This window comes from Siphateles boraxobius, unplaced genomic scaffold (genome assembly GCF_051911475.1).
Source record: "Siphateles boraxobius isolate OS27281-9 unplaced genomic scaffold, OSU_SipBor_1 8, whole genome shotgun sequence".
NCBI lineage: Eukaryota > Metazoa > Chordata > Actinopteri > Cypriniformes > Leuciscidae > Siphateles > Siphateles boraxobius.
Genome location: NW_027509208.1, coordinates 8,338,924 through 8,359,413, shown reverse-complemented (window position 1 = coordinate 8,359,413; position 20,490 = coordinate 8,338,924). Strand labels below are relative to the sequence as shown.

The 20,490-nt window shown below is 39.8% G+C and overlaps 1 protein-coding gene across 1 annotated transcript in view; it reads left to right on the top strand.

Moving 5' to 3' along the window:
• Positions 1-20,490, top strand: part of ppp4r4 (protein phosphatase 4, regulatory subunit 4) — a 48,961-nt gene that overhangs the window by 17,236 nt on the left and 11,235 nt on the right. The window contains exons 3-4 of the mRNA XM_077219441.1: positions 19,400-19,502; positions 19,617-19,764. Of these exons, the coding sequence (XP_077075556.1) occupies positions 19,400-19,502; positions 19,617-19,764 (251 nt within the window). The remainder of the gene's footprint in view (positions 1-19,399; positions 19,503-19,616; positions 19,765-20,490) is intronic.

Genomic DNA, 20,490 nt, shown 5'->3' with positions numbered 1-20,490 from the left:
AATAGCAATGGTGAAAAACTGTTTACCAGTCTAACTCCACAATTCAGTACTTCACAGTTCACAGTCTTTGTAATATGTTTTAGCAATACATTTCTAACATTTATAATGTGTTTAGAATTTTTTTTTAAATTGCCTTTACAGGGACTTTAAAGTAATCTAATCGGTTGGTTTTAGCCAGGTTTCTGTCAAACACAGCACATCTAGTTTATAATCTGTAATCATATCATTAACAATAAGTGCCTTTGGAGTAAGGGATCGAATATGCAGCAACCCAAGCTTTATCATTTGTTCATATTATATCTGCTTTTTATTTGTGGAACATCAATTACATTTTTACCCTTAAATGGGTTTAGGAGTTTTTTGTATGTCCTAATTCGGGGAACAGACACAGTCTCTATATGATGATATCTAGGTGGAAGACTCTCTATGTGATGGGATTTATCTGACCTCAGTGACGTGAGACAGCTAGCAGACGCTCGGTTTAGCCAGTCTGTCTGCTTCCTGACCTGAGCCACAATTCATGCTTGAGCTCTAAAGCCCCGTTCACACCGCCAGCGACACGCAGCGACAAAGCGACATGATCGCATTCATTTCAATGGAGCGCTGGCGACTTCCGGCGACACGAGCGACATCGACCGTTGGCGACAGAATGTGGGCGTGTCAAGCGACAAGAGACAAGCGACAAAAGTTGAGAAATTTCAACTTTATGCAAATGAGAAGCGATTTTCGCGAGCGACAACCAATAGGAAAGAAGCCTTTTCAGTGGAGCTTACGTCACCGTCTCGAGTGCAGGGAAGACAGAAGAGTTCGAGGATGATTCCACTGTTTTATATGATTTGACTGTAACCACATATGGATATAATAAAATGATGCATGGAAAAGAAACTGTCGACATTCTCAGTGAGTTTAATTCATACATTTATAGTTCGAGTGGTGTAATTTTATGATGCAAGTTTAGTACTCCTGTAGTTCATTTTACAGTTTCCCCTGCATTGTGTTGACTATTAGGGACAAGAAAATTGATTATTTGTCAAATTCGAATGACGTTTTAGTAATATATGACAGTATGAGTGAGATTAATTTGTTGATTGATCGATCGTTAATCTAGTAAACTATTTAATCCACTGAACACTGCTGTGGTAATATAAAACCATTCTCCCAACAGCATATACTGTTTCTTTTGAGCCTAATTCCTAGTCAAATTAAAATTGTATAGTTGTATATATCACTTGTGATGGTAACGTTATTTGGTATAGATATGGCCAGACGTGCAGTCTACCAATAACATTAGAGCGACAGCACTACGAACGCCCACAAGCGACTTCACAGTACAGAGCCGAGCGAAATGGCGGTGTGAACGGGGCTTAAGACTATGTGCCATATTACTAGAGAGAAGAGCAGCCCCATCCCAGGATGGATGCATACAATCTCTTTTCTACAGGTCAGGTCTGCCCCAAAAACGTTTCCAATTGTCTATGAATTCTACATTATTTTGTGGACACCACTTAGACAGCCAGCCATTGAGTGAGCACAGTCTACTAAGTATCTCATCACTCCGGCAAACAGGAAGGGGGCCAGAGCAAATTACAGTGCCTGACATCGTACTTGCAAGTTCACACACCTCTTTAACGTTAATTTTGGTGATCTCCAACTGGCGAAGTCGAACATCATTAGTGCGACGTGAATAATAATCTTTTTTTACGATTAGCATTAGCCGGCACTTTTAAATTTGCTTTGATGTCAGGCGCTCTGGCCAGAACCGAATGTAAGGAACTCAGCTTTTTGGAAATATTAATAATAAAATAATATCTTGTTATTATTAATTATAAATATTTGGGTCAGTTAATTGGATTAACTTGATGTGGCAGAATTAATATTACAATCAATTAATCAGTTCTTCCAACGAACTATTTTGATTATTAATTTATTCTAATAAAGGGTATCTTCCATGGCCACCGAAGAATAATTATTTCTTCGCCTGTACAGTACTTTGAGCCAGTAGCAAAAACCGTGATCGTAAAGTGACTTGTATTGCAAACAAAACAGAACCAAATACATATTATGTACAAGTTTTATTAACTAAATATAGATATTTATATGAATATAAATAAACTAAACAACATACACACATGAATACATAAATAGGTTAGTGATAGGATGAAATTGGAAACCGGAAGAGGGTCTATGAGAAGAACCATCAGAATTTCATTTTCACATTTCATTGAATTGAATACTTGCATTTTTAATGGGAACAGTTCTTGAAGTTGTTGAAAATTGGAGTCGTTGATGGTTCCGGCAGTGTCAAGTGGAAGTTGGTTGAGCGTTCTCTTTCTCCAGGAACGCATGACTGGTTTGGTGAAGGCCTGGGACTCTGTTGAGGCCACGCCGAGCACCCAGGAGAAGTGAGGAAGTCGGAAGGATGGGTGATTGGAGTCGTTGTTGGTTGGAGTCTTTGTTCCAAAACTCCTGAGATTGTCCTTGGTTCTTTGTGAGAGAGTCTTCTCTCTTTTCCATGAGGCCGGATCTGGTTGGAATCGAGGCCTGCTGGGCCCTGGGGCCCCCGTGGAGGGGGAGGGGGCTCCCCAGTCTCACCAGAACAGTGTTGCGGCTGGATGAAAAAACTAAGAGAGGGCGGTCACTGTTGCCTGCCTCTGATATACCCTGAGAAAGAACCAACCCCTAAGGTTTGAATGGACCTATGAGTAAGGTGCCATGTCCGAGAGGGGAAGCGGCTCTTAGTTGATTTATGGTCTTTGTCCCCAGCATGCTTAGACTGTTCATTCAAGCTCAAATAGACATAACAAATTCACATTGCATTCTAAGAGAAGGTGATGTACATCAAAGAAGCATGATACAGGTGAGGTTATATTGACTGTTGGGTGGTTGTTCAACCACATACACCCCAATCAAACACACCATGTTGTTATACCTAATAGTACACGAGACAGTAAATCATCACAGTTTCTGTGAGGCATGTTCCTTCATAGATCAGAGTAACACCGCAAAGTTTATTTAATTAAAGATGGTCTCTCTCTCTTAAGCATGTGGCGCATGTGGCCACATTCCTTTGAGGTCGTAAAGTCTGTTATCAGTCTTAAAGTGTTCTGTAACCGGACACCCGGCTGACAAAGTAACTTCATTTGTGAGGTTAGTTTTGGGGGAGAGTTTCATAGACCGTTATATTCATTAAATATAGTGAATATGAATAATTAGTGTGTGTCTGATTGGTCCAGACCCTACATCCCCCCCTTTCGACCGTTGTTGTCCCCCTCAAGGACAACCATGATCGAAGTTGAAAGTGCCGACAGATCACACACACCTTTGTCATAGAAGGCTGGAAGGCCATGGTGGCCCCTAGTTGCTCGCGTCTTCTGGAGTGGTGGTCGTTCCACGGCGGTTGATGTGGACAGTAGCCCAGTACAGGTCTCTGCAGCAGGTGTTGGGGCAGAAGGTGCCTTGACTGGGTATCACCTGTCATTCTGGAGTTAGGGTGAAATTGTGGTTCTTGAAGAAGGATGAGGTTTCCAGCTTTGATTCAGGTTTGGCCTCAGCAGGGCAGCGTGTGTCTTGGATCAGAGACTGCAGACCAGCTGAGTTTGAGTAAAGTCATTCTGGAAGACAGTAAACAGCTGTTTCATGGAGTTCACTGTCTGGTTCAGCCGAACGCTGTGGGTGTTGAGAATTACCACAGTTCCCTTCGATGTCTTGCCGATGGACGGCAGGGAGGCACTCTGTGTTGTGAGTTGCCCTTTTAGCTGTGGGATTTCAGTTTGAATTTCAGCCACACGTTGTCTCACGGTGGCTAGGTTCAGTGCGTTGACACTGGACATGCCAATGTTAACAGAGTTCCGACGGCAGTGGCGGTTGTGTCCATCTGGCTCTGCTTGTGTGACATTTTTTTTTTCAAGTTGGTTGAGCATGTGTTCGACATTGGCCTCAGCGTGGGCGAGGGAGTGGAGTCGAACATACACTCTCTGGGTGTGGGTCCTGCAGTTGGTGATAAGGAGTCCCGGTTGTTCCTTCGGGACGCTGCCTGATACCGGACCTGGTGAGATGACCGACTGCGGCTGTCCTCTGGTTGGCTGGAGGCACAGGAAGACTAACCACAGCAGCATCCTGGAACAGACAAAGGGGAGAGGGAGAGAGAAAGGGAGGAAAGATCTCAGCGACTGTCGTCCTTTGTTGGCTAGGACAGTCTTTCCGCTTCGAGGACGCCGGTATGCCAATTGCTTCGGTGTTCTGGTGCTGCGGTGTGCAGCACATGCTGCGTCATGGGCATACACTGGCATGAACCCCCCTTTTGCACTGTGGCACCACAAGCTTTGGCGCAGCGATGTCATCAGGTGCATAACACAGAGTGTTGTCCTGTGCACGCAGCGTGTGCTTGTTGATTTCAGTTGTCTGGGGCACCGGTTGTCGGTGGGTGCAGACGGCGTTCGTGGGTGGTTGGAGGGGTTAGAGGTGGTTTCTCATAGTGTCCATTGGTTTGTCATAGTCTTTGGTAAGCTGGAAGGTTGGGGTCAGGTTAAGCAGAGGCTCTGTGACATTTTGGCACACTTGTGGTGAGAGACTAATTCATGACCCTAAAAGTTCAGAACCACTGTTTAATGGGTTCGCTAGATATGTAGCATAAAGTTAGGTGTTTCATGTGTATCTAGCTAGTGATGTGTCTCTTGTATCTTTATCATCTTAGCTGTGGATGTTAGGAGGCTAAGACTTGTGTGGTTCCTAGAGTATTTCCTGGAAAGGGCATAGCCGAGATGAAATAAATGACTTAAGATGGTTCTTATGACTAAATTATTTCTCTGGACTTAAATGGTGGTTCACTGCGGCTTGACGAAGTGAAGGATAGGAGGAAAAGGGACAGCTTTCCTATTCAAATTATGCTTATTATCAATCCTCAGGACTATAGTTATGCCCTAGTAATTGTTGAAATTACTTGTGTCGCAGGGTCACAAAAATGAGTGCACTTGTTGAAAATAAACACAATCACAAATAAAGGTGTCTCTGTTTCCTTTCTGGGCCCAATGGGAAATAGAACCACATTCGAACAAGAGAGGAAATGGAATTAAATCATATAGATGACCGAATAGACAAGGGAATAGCTGACTGCTATTATTATCAAAGTGGAAATAAAAGAATAAAATAAAAAAATAAAGTAAGTAATCAAAACAGCGGTAATGATCTGAAATTGAGAATAATCAATAGCACTAGTGACTAACCTTTAGATTTGCCTGGACCAACACTCCCTAGTGGGTCACAGCTGTTGCGTGTTTAAGAGCACACCGTGTGTGTCCCTCCAAAGGTTTAGTCAATATGCTGATGAAAATTCTCATAACTATAATAATTCTTCTCTAGCTACACAGCTTACATGTAATTAAACTTGGGTTTAATTGCCAGGGCATCTGCAAATTTAGCCTACAGCGCTCAGCAAGGACTATGCCTAAACTAGTGAAGGTGAAATTCAGCTGAGAAGAATTGAAAGTAAGGAAAGAGAAAAATTAGAAACCCTAAATGGGGTTAAAGAAAGTATTTTAGAATACTTTGCGCTGTATACATAAAAGCTGTAATTAAGGCTTCAAGTAAATGATGCTAACCGCTAACTGTAGAAGTTATTATGTAGCTTAGCCTAAGCTGGATGGATGCTAGGTTAGCTTAGCTTAGCCTAAGCTGGTTGGACGCTAGGTTAAGTTAGCTTAGCCACCTAGGCTGGTTTGATTACAAAATGACGTCACGAGTTAGCACTTCCTGTGACAAGTCGTTGTCATGGGAACCAGTGCATGTCAGAACAATTCAACAGTACCTGAAGAATGTCTACACATTTTACTGAGTTATGCATGTTTAAACGGGTTAAAAGGGGGCGCCTATACTTTAAGTCTTTCAAGAACTTGATGTTACATTCAGTAAAATGCTAATGTGTTTTGGCATTTGCTAATTTTACTCATGGAACTCTTCTCTTTACTTTACACAACTTATTCTATTCGTTTACAAAGTAAGGAAATAGATTTGCTGTAAGTCAAAGCTTGTCTAAGCCTATATAGTTACGTCCCTCTCATGCATAAATGCTGACTTTTCAGCTAGTGAACAGTTTTGATCGCTAGGTAGCTCTCTGCTTGTGGATGCAGCTAAAAATTTAGGTGAATTACATCAATCTAACAATAATTTGTAAGGCCTTTACATTGTAGAAAGGGGAGCATCACCCAGGTCTACGTATATATAACACTGTCCTGAGCTTTCTTTTTCAGAAACAGGTTTAGCAATACTGCAATTTGGATTTCTTTAACCAAAGCAGGATAGATATCGGTACAGTTTACAAGCTGCTGAGATGAGATTCCTTTGTCAAACAGACTTACGCTTTAATGCTGAACTTACTGATACCAGTTGGAAATCTAAGACTCTTTCACTTACAGTAGAGATGTCAATTCCCGCTATCGTTTTATCTGCATTTAGACAAGCCAGCAACCAGTGATCAAAATGCGTATCGCATGTTGTGTTCCAGTTGGACCGCAATGGTCAAATGCACGCCTGTAGGTTAACAGTAGTTTAAAACTCAGGTGGTTTTCCTACACTATGGCGTCAAGGTATGCCCTATTTGGAGCTAGTGTTTCCTGTAACCCTTCATTGTCATGGAAACTAATGTAGCAGTGCCAATTCAACCAGCATGTAGCAAATGTTTGTTTCAAAAGAGTTGTGCATAGTCTGTTGGCAGGTGAGGCTTACACGTCCATTCAAGATTTTCTTTATATCAGTAAAATTCTATTTTTACTAATGCAGAGTCTTGCTGCTCTTTGAGCACCCATTTTCATCTACTTTAAAAGTTTTATGTCCTATGCTGACCAGGGACTTTTTAGCAGAGTCTTGCATTGTGTTCATGCTGTGTGGCTTCTGGTTTTGCAGTTCAGGATCAATGGGGTCTTAGGAACCCTTTCTGGGGAGGCCTTCTGTGTTAGAGGCCTTCCGCATCAGGTCACACATCGTTGAGTGGGCATTGCGTGGGGGCAGGTGAAAATATGGTGACTAACTGGTTTTGGAGGAAAAGTTTCTTGAAGCTGGTGTCCTCCTCCGTCACAGGTTCGTTGTAAGTTCCACAGACAACTCGTTCGGAGTTGGTGGTGGTAGCACAGGGCCTTCTAGGTCTGTCCTGCTTGGTGTTTGGGCAGGGCCCAGCTGGGCTGGATGTGTCCAGATCAGATGGAGTCTGTCTCGGTGTGCCATACCGGTTGGAGACTGCAGGTGAAAATCAATGTCTCGTAGATTGGCAGGGATGTTTCTGACCTTTCACTTGAGATTGTTGAGTGTCACTTCATGTGCCATTTCAGGGTTTGTCTGATTTACCTTTTCCTCCTGCAGCTGCAGGGGCTCTCAGGGCACTGTCTGGTGAAGTGTTAAGCCGAGGGCTTTGGCTCCTCCCCCCTTTGTGCAGGGCTGGGGAAGCTTATGCTGCTAATGTGAAGGTCAGCAGGGTCCATCTTTCTTGTGTGGTCCATTTGCAGTGGGTTGGACTGTTGCAGCTCTCTTTGGACCACATGGAGTGCGTCAATAATGTTACAGCATCGCTAAGTCAGTGTTCGGACTTCCGCTGCACATTGATGGCTTTAGCTCTCTTTGAGTTCAACCATTTCTTTAAGTTCTTTGAGTGAAACAGTTCTTTACCCGTCGGTTTGCAGGTGCTCAGAGCTGTCGTCCGCCTGAAAACTGATGATCTCTTTCAGTTGCTCTGCTCTGTCAGGGTCCTTGCATCTGTCCTGTGCCTTCTCCCGTTGAGCAGGGTTCGTTCTCTGTGGAGTCCTGTGGCTGGCAGCGTTAGTTCATTTACCTCCTGTTTGAGGCCTGCGGGAGCATGGCCAAGGAGAAGATAATGCTGGTCAGCTCTTGGTGGCTCAGGCTGGGTGTCAGACGTCTGCTTTCATTGTTGCCTAACTGTTCCTTCCTCTGCCGTGGCAGGTCGTTGCCTACTTCAGGCTGAAGGATGTCCATGACACTGCTCTGCCGGGTCTTCAGGTGTTCCTGGTGGCAGGGCTGGGTGTCTGAGGCCTACTGGAACACTTGTGGGAACACGAGAGAGAAATGGCAAAGGCAAATGCAAGTTTCTACAGAGGTGGTGAGCTATCTGTGTGGGAGAATGGCTATGTGGAGCAGCTAAAATTTAGTGTTGGTGAGCACACACAACAAAAAAAAAAGTTTTGAGTATCTTAGTTGACGTGCTTTAAGCAGCATCGACTGATGACTGGGCTCTTACATGTCATAACCTATTACTCAAAAATGCTGATGGTTCTTCTCACATGTTGTGCTACGAGAGTAACAGATAGAGCAAAACCAAAATAAAACAATGGGATGAAACCAGAAAAGAAGAGGAAGAAAGGAGTGTTTTACCTATTTAGGTTTAGCTAGGAGACATAGGTAAACAGGAGTCACTTATGGGTTATGCTGCTGTTAGACTAAGCTACCAGGGACACATCAGACATCTCAAGGTCCAAAAGAAGAAGAAGAAACAATGGGAAGTGTTTCCAGTTCTGTCTGGGGCCTACTGTGCGTTTGTGTTTAGCCGTACTTCATGTACTTAGCTTGGTGCTAAGGAGTGAGGATGGGTAAAACACAGACAGGAAGTAGGATATTAATGACCTGTGTAACTCGCTATGGAAACAACAGTCGCTAGATATTGTAATCCTATAGAGAGAGAGAAGATGAGGATAGTGACTAGTGATCTAAAATAAGGTAAAGGTAAAGTTAGAACGTCCTTATAGCTCTAAGAAAACTAAAAGGAAAGGGAAGCGTATCAAGTAATTTAATTAAATTTCAAATTTAGTTAAGCCCTTCTTTTTTTCTTTAGCTGAATATAAGAATTCAGGCTGAAACAAACGTAAATAACTAAATTGAAATAAAATAAAAAAAAAATAAAAAAATGTATGTAAACATTGTGTGTTCTCATAGCTCTGGTAACTAGAGGGGAACTTGACTAAGCAAATTGATTTAATTAAATTCCCAATTTAATTAAATTCAATTTAACTGAATAGGACTATTCAGGCTCAACAGGTGTAAATACACAAAATAAAATAGGGGTAGATTTAAGTAAAAATAAAAGAAACACAAATAAAAACCCAAAGTATCTGGGTTTCAATCTGAAAGTGAAACCGAGAGGAAGGGGTCGAGAGAGAGAAAGAGAGAGAGAAGAGGGTGGTTTAACCCTCTTATGAGACGTGCTTCGTGAAGCTCTGACACCAGGGTGAATCATTCGTCTCAAATCATTCGGAGTGTATCACTGCTAAGGTCACGTGATTTTATTAAACTGGGCTTCGTTACGCGTCATAGCTGTTTCGAAATTGTTTTAAATTTCAACGGTTCGTGAACCATTGTGTATCTGGTCTCTATGTGATCTCGTATCACTTTATAGATTCGTACACATTTAATGACGCATTTGATAAAGGGTCTGATTGACTTTCAAGTCAAGCTTTCATAAAACGAGCCCTACGGTTTACTAAGATATTATGCCTTGAAAGACACCTCATATTAAACGATATTAGGTAGCTCGCGGATTGCCATTACCTGATTACACCTTTTGATAAAACCTTTGCGATTGGTTTGTAAAAGGTGTTCCGTTGATTTGAGTTTCCGCTACACTTCCACTGTTTTGACCAGCAGGGGTCGCCAGCGAGGGCGCTTCAAACAAAGAGTCATTTGTGACTCAGTTGACTCCTTTGATTCAAAGCCTCAAAGAGCTTTGACTCTCATTACTCGTGTTCAAATCACTCAGTTCAAATCACGCAAAATCTATAGTCTTTGGTTTAAGGTTACACTTTACGCTCTTTACGAGCTGTGCTGACAGTTTGCACTGAGTCTCTCGCTTAAACACGACGTTGCGTGTGAGTGACTCTTTTTAACAAATCAAAACAGCACCGTTCTTTCACAGACAATGGCAAATTACTAGTTAGCTAAGCTAGAATTTATACCACTAATTCGACGCGATTGTTTCATATGAGCGCTTCAGCGGTTTAATATGAATACAATGACGTAACGCATAATAAGGCCTTAATCGGTGATTGAGGAACATCGCTCAGATCACATTCAAAAATGCTGAAAATGGAGATTTCTTCGTCCATATCAGGTTAATTAGTTCTGGTACCATTTATGCGCGCGGCTAATCTGAGATTTCTTCGTCAGAGAAGGCTTATGCTCGATTTATATCTGAAATTAGGCTTTCTTCGCTAATATCAGGAGTGTCTTATCGTACGATTTAAATATGCATTATAGCATTTGTGAACTTTCTGCCATTCGTAGGAAGGCATATTCAAGCTATAGTTTTGCTGATTTACTCAGAAACTTGTACGTGCATGTATGAGATGTTAATAAAACTTATGGGACAACATATGATTGATTACTGTCTGCTTGCATACAATGTTTAATACGATGGCTTAAAATTCTCCACCATATATGTAAGGAACTCAGCTTTTTGGAAATATTAATAATCAATAATATCTTGTTATTATTAATTATAAATATTTGGGTCAGTTAATTGGATTAACTTGATGTGGCTGAATTAATATTACAATCAATTAATCAGTTCTTCCAACGAACTATTTTGTTTATTAATTTATTCTAATAAAGGGTATCTTCCATGGCCACCGAAGAATAATTATTTCTTCGCCTGTACAGTACTTTGAGCCAGTAGCAAAAACCGTGATCGTAAAGTGACTTGTATTGCAAACAAAACAGAACCAAATACATATTATGTACAAGTTTTATTAACTAAATATAGATATTTATATGAATATAAATAAACTAAACAACATACACACATGAATACATAAATAGGTTAGTGATAGGATGAAATTGGAAACCGGAAGAGGGTCTATGAGAAGAACCATCAGAATTTCATTTTCACATTTCATTGAATTGAATACTTGCATTTGTAATGGGAACAGTTCTTGAAGTTGTTGAAAATTGGAGTCGTTGATGGTTCCGGCAGTGTCAAGTGGAAGTTGGTTGAGCGTTCTCTTTCTCCAGGAACGCATGACTGGTTTGGTGAAGGCCTGGGACTCTGTTGAGGCCACGCCGAGCACCCAGGAGAAGTGAGGAAGTCGGAAGGATGGGTGATTGGAGTCGTTGTTGGTTGGAGTCTTTGTTCCAAAACTCCTGAGATTGTCCTTGGTTCTTTGTGAGAGAGTCTTCTCTCTTTTCCATGAGGCCGGATCTGGTTGGAATCGAGGCCTGCTGGGCCCTGGGGCCCCCGTGGAGGGGGAGGGGGCTCCCCAGTCTCACCAGAACAGTGTTGCGGCTGGATGAAAAAACTAAGAGAGGGCGGTCACTGTTGCCTGCCTCTGATATACCCTGAGAAAGAACCAACCCCTAAGGTTTGAATGGACCTATGAGTAAGGTGCCATGTCCGAGAGGGGAAGCGGCTCTTAGTTGATTTATGGTCTTTGTCCCCAGCATGCTTAGACTGTTCATTCAAGCTCAAATAGACATAACAAATTCACATTGCATTCTAAGAGAAGGTGATGTACATCAAAGAAGCATGATACAGGTGAGGTTATATTGACTGTTGGGTGGTTGTTCAACCACATACACCCCAATCAAACACACCATGTTGTTATACCTAATAGTACACGAGACAGTAAATCATCACAGTTTCTGTGAGGCATGTTCCTTCATAGATCAGAGTAACACCGCAAAGTTTATTTAATTAAAGATGGTCTCTCTCTCTTAAGCATGTGGCGCATGTGGCCACATTCCTTTGAGGTCGTAAAGTCTGTTATCAGTCTTAAAGTGTTCTGTAACCGGACACCCGGCTGACAAAGTAACTTCATTTGTGAGGTTAGTTTTGGGGGAGAGTTTCATAGACCGTTATATTCATTAAATATAGTGAATATGAATAATTAGTGCCTGCCTCTGATATACCCTGAGAAAGAACCAACCCCTAAGGTTTGAATGAACCTATGAGTAAGGTGACATGTCCGAGAGGGGAAGCGGCTCTTAGTTGATTTATGGTCTTTGTCCCCAGCATGCTTAGACTGTTCATTCAAGCTCAAATAGACATAACAAATTCACATTGCATTCTAAGAGAAGGTGATGTACATCAAAGTGTGTGTCATTAAATGAGGATTAATTTGCTAGGAAGCATGATACAGGTGAGGTTATATTGACCGTTGGGTGGTTGTTCAACCACATACACCCCAATCAAACATACCATGTTGTTATACCTAATAGTACACGAGACAGTAAATCATCACAGTTTCTGTGAGGCATGTTCCTTCATAGATCAGAGTAACACCGCAAAGTTTATTTAATTAAAGATGGTCTCTCTCTCTTAAGCATGTGGCGCATGTGGCCACATTCCTTTGAGGTCGTAAAGTCTGTTATCAGTCTTAAAGTGTTCTGTAACCGGACACCCGGCTGACAAAGTAACTTCATTTGTGAGGTTAGTTTTGGGGGAGAGTTTCATAGACCGTTATATTCATTAAATATAGTGAATATGAATAATTAGTGTGTGTCTGATTGGTCCAGACCCTACACGAACAATGAACAGAGTTCACTAAGCTAATCGCATACAAATCAGTATCTAAAGCCCTTGGACTCTTACTATCCTTAATTAAAGTTTGGATGCGTGTCTCTTATATTTCCTGTACAATGAAATTTTATGATATACAGACATCAATACATATATTGATCAGAGTGAAGATGCTGTCCTGTAGGTCCATATAATAATAATAATAATAATAATAATAATAACAATTTGTTGCAGTACACAGACAGACAGACAGACAGACACAGACAGATGTGGATTTACATTCATGCCACTAATTTTCTCTCTTTTTCATTTAATCTGTAGTTACTGCCTTTTTCCTTGGTATTGTGCCACGTTTTTTGTTAAGTAATACAAAGCAAGAATACAGTAACTGCAAAATAGGGGTAAAATATCAAATTAAATATGAGGATTGATATGTACAAAGAATAAGCTAATATAAAGTAACAAAACAGCCACATGTCCAATAATCTACCTACAACTACTTAGGCTGGATAACAGGATAACTTTAAAGTCATTTTTCTCAGTTCTGCACTCTGCGTAGTTACTGCCTTTTTGCTTTGTAGGGCAGTCTAGTTCTCCGTCAACCTGACTGTCTCCCTGCATTATCACATGCAAATCCTATATTGTTGACAGAGAAGGCTATACTATACATGTGACATGAAGTGCAAGTGACAATTACAGGAGAAGACATTACTCACTGTGTTTGTTGACTAGGGTTGGGTACCGAAACGCGGTGCCAATAGGGAACCGGTTCCGACGTAAACGGTAGTAACCAGACCGAATAAGAACAAAAATTCCGGTGCCTGGTTTCGGTGCCTGACTCTCTGTGTCATGAGGCGCACACACGCAAGGTATGTCGCTCTCGCGCTCTTGCTCGCTCACTGTAGATTACGGGAGATTTTAACTTTGCGGTCATCAGGGAGCCGTTATCAATATGCGGGAGACTCCCGGAACGTCTGCTGAGAGCAAGGGGATTAATGAAGATGCCGAAGACAAAACGCTCCAAGATTTGGCTGCATTTCACATGTAAAATTACGCGTCGAACGCCCTCTAGATGTGCCGATTGTCTGAAGCCCATATAGAATCAAGCCAATCCATTGGATGATCGACGCTCTATGTCGTCATATTATATTGGTGCGCGCGTCATCTGCTCCTCAGATTTCTCTGCCGAAAAAGGAAGCTTGTCAGCAGCGCGAGGAGCTTGGCAGCGAACGCAGCATCTCGTTCCCTATTCAGAGAACATAGGTTACACCAACCAGAGACGTTCTCTTTCATAGGTTCACTCAACGCTGCGTAGCTAGGATGCAGTGGGAACGAAATACCAAACTCGCCAAGCTAAGCGCTGCCGTAACACAACGACCGGATAACTTACATGACTGGTTCAAGCAGACAAAACATGGGAACCCGGAGCCATGTCGAGATTAGATTACCCTGGTAGTAATCTCTATTAATCTCCAGTATATTACATTGTTTGATACAATATTGTTTTATTTGATATTATGTAAATGTGAATTTTTATTTTATATTGGTTTATTTATTAATACCATATGTTACTTGTATTTATATTGTTTAAAGATTTAAGTTAATAGTGTGTCCAGTTTGGCCCTGTAAATAAAAGGGTATTATTTTTTGACTATTGTGCGGTTTCGTTTTCTTAAGTACCGTTTCACGTTTAAAAAATACAGAGTAGGTACTGGTATCGGATAAAACCCAACCGATACCCAACCCTATTGTTGACTGATCCTATACTTGCCACAGTTATTTGATGGATCGAAAAAGGCGCGAGAGAAAAAATTAATAAATAAGACCGTGTGTCCACCAAAATGGTTTTTCACGCAGCTGGCGTATTTTTCCAATTGTTTTCAATGGGAGCGCCATTTTTTAAAATGCCATGAGCGTAACGAGGCGCTGAGCATTTTTTTCACGCTGAAGCGCTGAGCGCGCGGCGTTTTTTACAGGTCGCCGAGAGTTGAAGAATGTTCAACTTTGGGTAAAACGCTGCGCTCATCACTGTCACTTTTACACAGCTGTCCAATCACAGTGGAGGAGTGGCGGGACAAATACTACACTGACCAACTGTCACAACATTCTTTCTGTACAACGACGTCAACCAGCAGAGCTAACCGAACAAAATGGATGAAAAATAAATTTTTAGTATGAAACAAATTATCTGCAAATTGTGCTGCGGATATTCTATACCATAGCAACGAAGCGTCTCAACTGAAAAAACACAGCACTGCCAAAGCGCTTTCAAGTGCCCACAGCTAGGCGTTTTCAGCAGAGCGTCTAGCGTTTTCAACTGGCTTTTCAGCGCGGTCTTATCTGGCTATAACATGTCATTTAGCCTATAACACACTCTTACACTTTTTTTATCTGGTTTCAACAACCAGATCCATTTACAGTTGTCCAGTTTCGTCTGGAATGCGTCTCAGACCATCTCCTGAAGTGGTTTAAATGATCGGATTTAAATCCGTCTCTAAAGCTTTTCAGAGGGCATTTACACCTGGTCTTTTCAAGATCGGATAGCTATCCGATCAGAGAAAACGAATGAAGTGACCAGGTGTAAACAGGCCCTTATTGTTTGAATGTCTTGTTTTCATTTTTGCTGAACTATAGCTTTAAGAAACCAAAAAAATATGTTTAAAAAATGAGAATCGCTTTAAAATGTTTCAAGAATTGCAGTTTACAAATATTACTATGAATGTCATAGTATCTTAAGAAATTTCATAACTTCTTTCTTTAAATTCTTTCTTATCCAGTTGAATAAAATAAGATAAACAATACATGCACAACTGAGCATTTAAGGAATCGGTAGCCCAAAAATGACATTTCTGTCGTTAATTACTCATCCTCAAGTCGTTCCAAACCTGTAAGACCTTCGTTCATTTTCTGAACACAAATGAAAATATTTTTTATGAAATCCGAGAGGTTTTTTTAACCAGCCATAGCCAGCAATGTCATTGCAACTTTCAAGGCCCAGAAAGGTAATAAAGACATTGTTAAAATAGTCCATGTGATACAGTAGTTAAACCTTAATGTTAGAAGTGCGACAAGAATACTTTTTGTGCTCAAAAATACCAAACCAAAATAACGACTTCATTCAACAATCTCTTCTCTTCAACATCATTCGCCTACGCTGTTCATGTGGTAAACAGAGTGCAGCGCTTCCAGGTTCTACTTCAGAATGCCGGCTCATTATTGGCCAGCTCCTGCGTCAGCATCACTCGCATATATCATGGTGCTCAGGTAAACAGCGTCGGCCAATAATGAGTCTCATTGGATTGCTTTCCATCTGCTGTGAAGGTCTCCCATAAATCCATGCTCATTCACGGCAACGTGAAGCAACGCCTTTGTTAATTTTGAATAAGCGACCTCTAGCGGCAAAACTTACATCATGTGCCTCTAAGCCAAGCATTGTTGAAAAAGGTTAGTCTTGACCCTGAATAATTGTCCTTGTAGATCAAATACAATTTTCACTAATTTCCCTATTTATGCTTCCAGCAAGGAATCCCGTGGAAAAAAATCTTGGTTACCATAGGTACCCATTGTTCCGAAGGGGAAAATATATTGTAGATTTTTGGAACAAAACCATTGCAAAAAGTTTGTGTGGACAAGGAGATTTACACTTTTAAATAATGCCCAACAAAGTTACTGTCTGATGAATTAGAAATTTAGTAGTACCTCTACAAAAATGAGTCAATAAACCTACAAAAAAGAAATTTATTCAAGTGTTCTATTAGGTATACTTCTTTTAAACTAAAAATAAGAAAGTATACTTTCAGTCTACATTTGATATACTTCTCAAAAATATACTTCATGTACTTCTCTGAAATATACTTAAAATTACGCTTAAGTGCACTTGACCTATACTGAGAGAAAAGTCCAAGTATATTTTGCCGGTACTTGTACACAATCTTTTGATCGAGATATACTTAAACGTATAATTATGTATTCAAAGTATACTTGGCTTGTAGTTGTGTTAACTCTTTTGATCGAGTAGCCTATTAAATATATATTTTTACATAGTTTTTCATACAGTCTTACAAAACTTACATTGTTTAAAAAAATATTGATATAAAACAGATATATTTCTAATCCTGAGTATCTGAATTTTTGTGTAGGCTAGTCCACTGGTAGTGTACATAGTAATTTACTTTAATTCTACTTTACTCTTTCCCCACCATTGACTGAACTCAGCTCTTCATGTTTTCACTTTTATACTTTAGGGGGCGCTATGACACATCTTCTTGTACAGAATCTCCGGATCAAAATACATGAGAAAAAATAGCTGAAACAAGTGATTGCTCACTCAAGTGTAAAATAATGTAATCATCAAACATTAAATAACGTAATCATCAAACATTAAACAGCGTGTAAATCAAAACTGCTTAATGTTACCAAATGAAATGAAATGAAGCGTAACCCATTAAGAGAAAACGATTGTGAAGCTTTGGGGGTGTTGGACTCCATCTGTGTTTTGATCATCGTTCTGAATCTGATCAAGGCGTAGTCTTTGACAAAGGAGTGATTTTCTCAACGTTTTTGTTTAAAGTAACACTATGTAGTTTTTCAACCTTCATTATATATTTCCAAGACCCTTGCGTTGGTACTTGACTTACAATAGGTTGAATTACATGTCTGCCATAGCCTGACAGTGTCTGTATCGCTTTTACTGGCACTATGTAACTTCGGGTTTCGGGTAGGAACCCGAGCACAAAAAAAACTACAAAATTCGACTGCTTTACGCATACGTCACTTCCCCCACTTCCTCAGATTCTGACGTGAAAGCCCAACTAGCGTTTGATACCTGTCTGTATGTTGTTGTCATGACCGAAGCAACAACTAAAAGGAAGAAGGCAAAGGTTTTGTCTGAGGAGACTAAAAGAAGAAAAAGGGAGAGTGACAAATTAAAAGACCGGACGAGGATCACTATTGGAGGGAGAGCAAGACAGTTTGAAGACGGTGAGAGTGTGCGTGCGCGCGACCGGCTCTCTCTGCTCGTTCTTTCAGTAACATGCACCCTGTCACAAGCGCAGCAGTCAGTCATCTCAATCATCTATAAAGTGTTTATACATTTATAAATAAATCAGGGAGTCAGGGAGCTGACTATCGCGCAAAATGTAAAAGGCTGAATAACATCGCCTGGCCATATTACAGAATCTATCTGGTCCTCCATTTATCTTCATGAATCAAGTAATGCTAGTAGAGTAGCGAATTATCAATCTTGTAGCTACACTAACATGCTAGTTTACGATGGTTATAATAAATAATCTTTCAGGATAACTATCCTAATGTCTGCAGGCTGATATGTTTGTGTATTTATTTTTCTGGTGAAAGTGTCTTGACTCTGGCTATAATGCAAATCGATTTTCATATTTGCAGATTCATCTATGGTAGCTGGATATTATAATATTGACGATATATGGCTATTAACTACCACACAAACATTGAATTTAATTAGCATATCCGTTATGTAAAACAGTAGACAATAGGCTACTATAATGACGCTGTCTTGTAAACGTGAGCTACGCGATCTTTTGACGTTTGAAAAAAATAAAACCCATGAACTTATATTCATATGACATGCTGAAATATATGCCAATGTACCTGGGATGAAGACATTTCACACGCAACGCTGGCAGTCTGCCCGCTCGAACTTAAGACAGTATCGGCTTGCCAACAAATGCACACGTGTATTGCCTGGTGTAACAATGACAGATTTTACGACAGTAGTAGAAGACAATACTGTTTCCCAACTGTAGGGGGACCCCGAGAGCAAAAACGACATAGTGTTGCTTTAAAATGTAGCCGTTATGAAACTGACATTCAAGTGTTGATAAAAAAGGATGCATGAAGCAATGCAAATCTTTTTAAAATGAGTTAAAAGTACAGTTAAAGGTATTTTTCAATAAAAAATCATAGTAGATCATAGTAGTATACTGCAAGTGCAAAAATAATGTATAAATGGTAAACTATAAGTATAATGTTATGTTCACTTAAAGAAAACTTACAAGTATAGGCCTACTTGCAGTATAAACTACTAAACTAGTAGTTTACTGAGAGTACACTTCAGTGTGTACTTTCATAAACTAAAAAATGTACTACCTGTATTAAAATGGTAAACTACTAGTATACTTATAAGTTCACTTGTAGTACAGATGCATTACAAATGAGAAACCTAGTTGTGTACTTTTGCTGTTACACTTATAGTACACTTACATGTATACTTTTATGTACTAAAAGTGGGCCAATTTAGTCCCAAGCAGTATTGAAATTTGAACACTTACCATTTTACTTCAAGTACTCATTGATATTAGTATACTTACTACATAAAGTATACTTAAAAATATACTTGAACATTACTTAAGTATACTTTTATAAAATGAACTTGAAGTATACTTCTTTTTCGTAAGGGAAGGGCCTCATTTTTAATTGTATAATTACGATTATTATAATTTTCAGCAGCATTCAGCACACCTGACTTGGATCTATTAAGTTTTGGTTACCTGGACTTTAAATGGAGGGACTGAAAAGACTCAGGTTTCTTTAAAAATTAGTTTGTTAAAATTTTTTGGGGTTTAGAATGACATGAGGTAAAAGATGACAGAATTTAAATTTTTGCTGAACTAAAGAATCGCAGTAAGCAAAGCAACATTATTACAAACGTTATAATATATATCTTAAGAAATTTCATAACTTCTTAAAAGGTTTTTGTTAATCTGGCCTTAGTGGTCTATGATTTTGGATAAAAGAAGCTCTGTTATACAGCAGAACTACAACAATTTTATCTTTTCTTTTGATATGTGACAAAGTTTGTAGCTTTAGGCCATCATCTGTTGTTATTTATATCATCAGCCATATTTCTATATTGTTCAGTTCTGGTGAGGATGTCCAACGGGCCAGTGTGATCATCAACCTGCCATTCCTGGTGCGTCAGAACCCGGCAGAGACCTTCCGCAGGGTGGTGCCAAAAGTCAGGGTAGGCCAAACCATGTTTATTTTTATTGCTTTTTGGTTTTGAGATCCTTCTATGACTTCTTGATATGTGTTGTTTGTGAATGGTCATACAGAGCTCCTCTTCTACCTCCAACAGGAAGTGCTTCATGTAGCTGGGGTGGATATGCAGCTTGCCGCAGCAGGATCTTTCCTGACCGTCCTCCAAGATGACATTGTCCTCATCCAGACGCACACCCACTCAATCTTGCAGATAGTTCTACTAAATCTTGACCACAGGGACACAGGTTGTCATTATTTAAGAAAGCTTGTAAAGCTCATGTAGAAAAGTATATATTGCACATTTGATTATTTTGTGGGGTTTTTTCAACTTCCTTTTAGAATTGACTGCTTGAATCCTTGAAAGTCTTTTGATTGGAAGATGTTTTAACGTATACTACTGTTCATAAAATGGGGTCATTTAGACATTTTTGTTGTAAAGAAATTAACACTTTATTCAACAAGAATGCATTAAATTGACCAAAAAAGATAGTAAAGACATTTATAATGTTAAAATATTTCAGATTCAAATAAATGCTAATGCGCATCTGTTCATTTAACATTGTAATAATAAGAGTTAATAAGCATATTAGATAATTTAAGCATATATATATAATATATAAGCATATAGAATATATAGATATATAGATATATAAGATATAGACATATTAGACATACAAGCATATTAGAATAATTTCTGATCATGTGACACTGAAGACTGGAGTAATGGCTGGTGTCAGCTTTGCCATCGCAGGAATAAATGACATTTTAAAATATATTCAAATAGAAAATCATTATTTTGAAATTGTTATAATATTTGGTATTTTTGCTCAAATGCAACCTCGGTAACCATACAAGACTGCTTTCAAAAGCCCAAAAAAATTCTTTACTAACCCCAAACCTTTGCATGGTAGGGTATGCGAGAGTAAAATATTCACATTTCTGTATATCATGGACACCGATAGATACTTCAT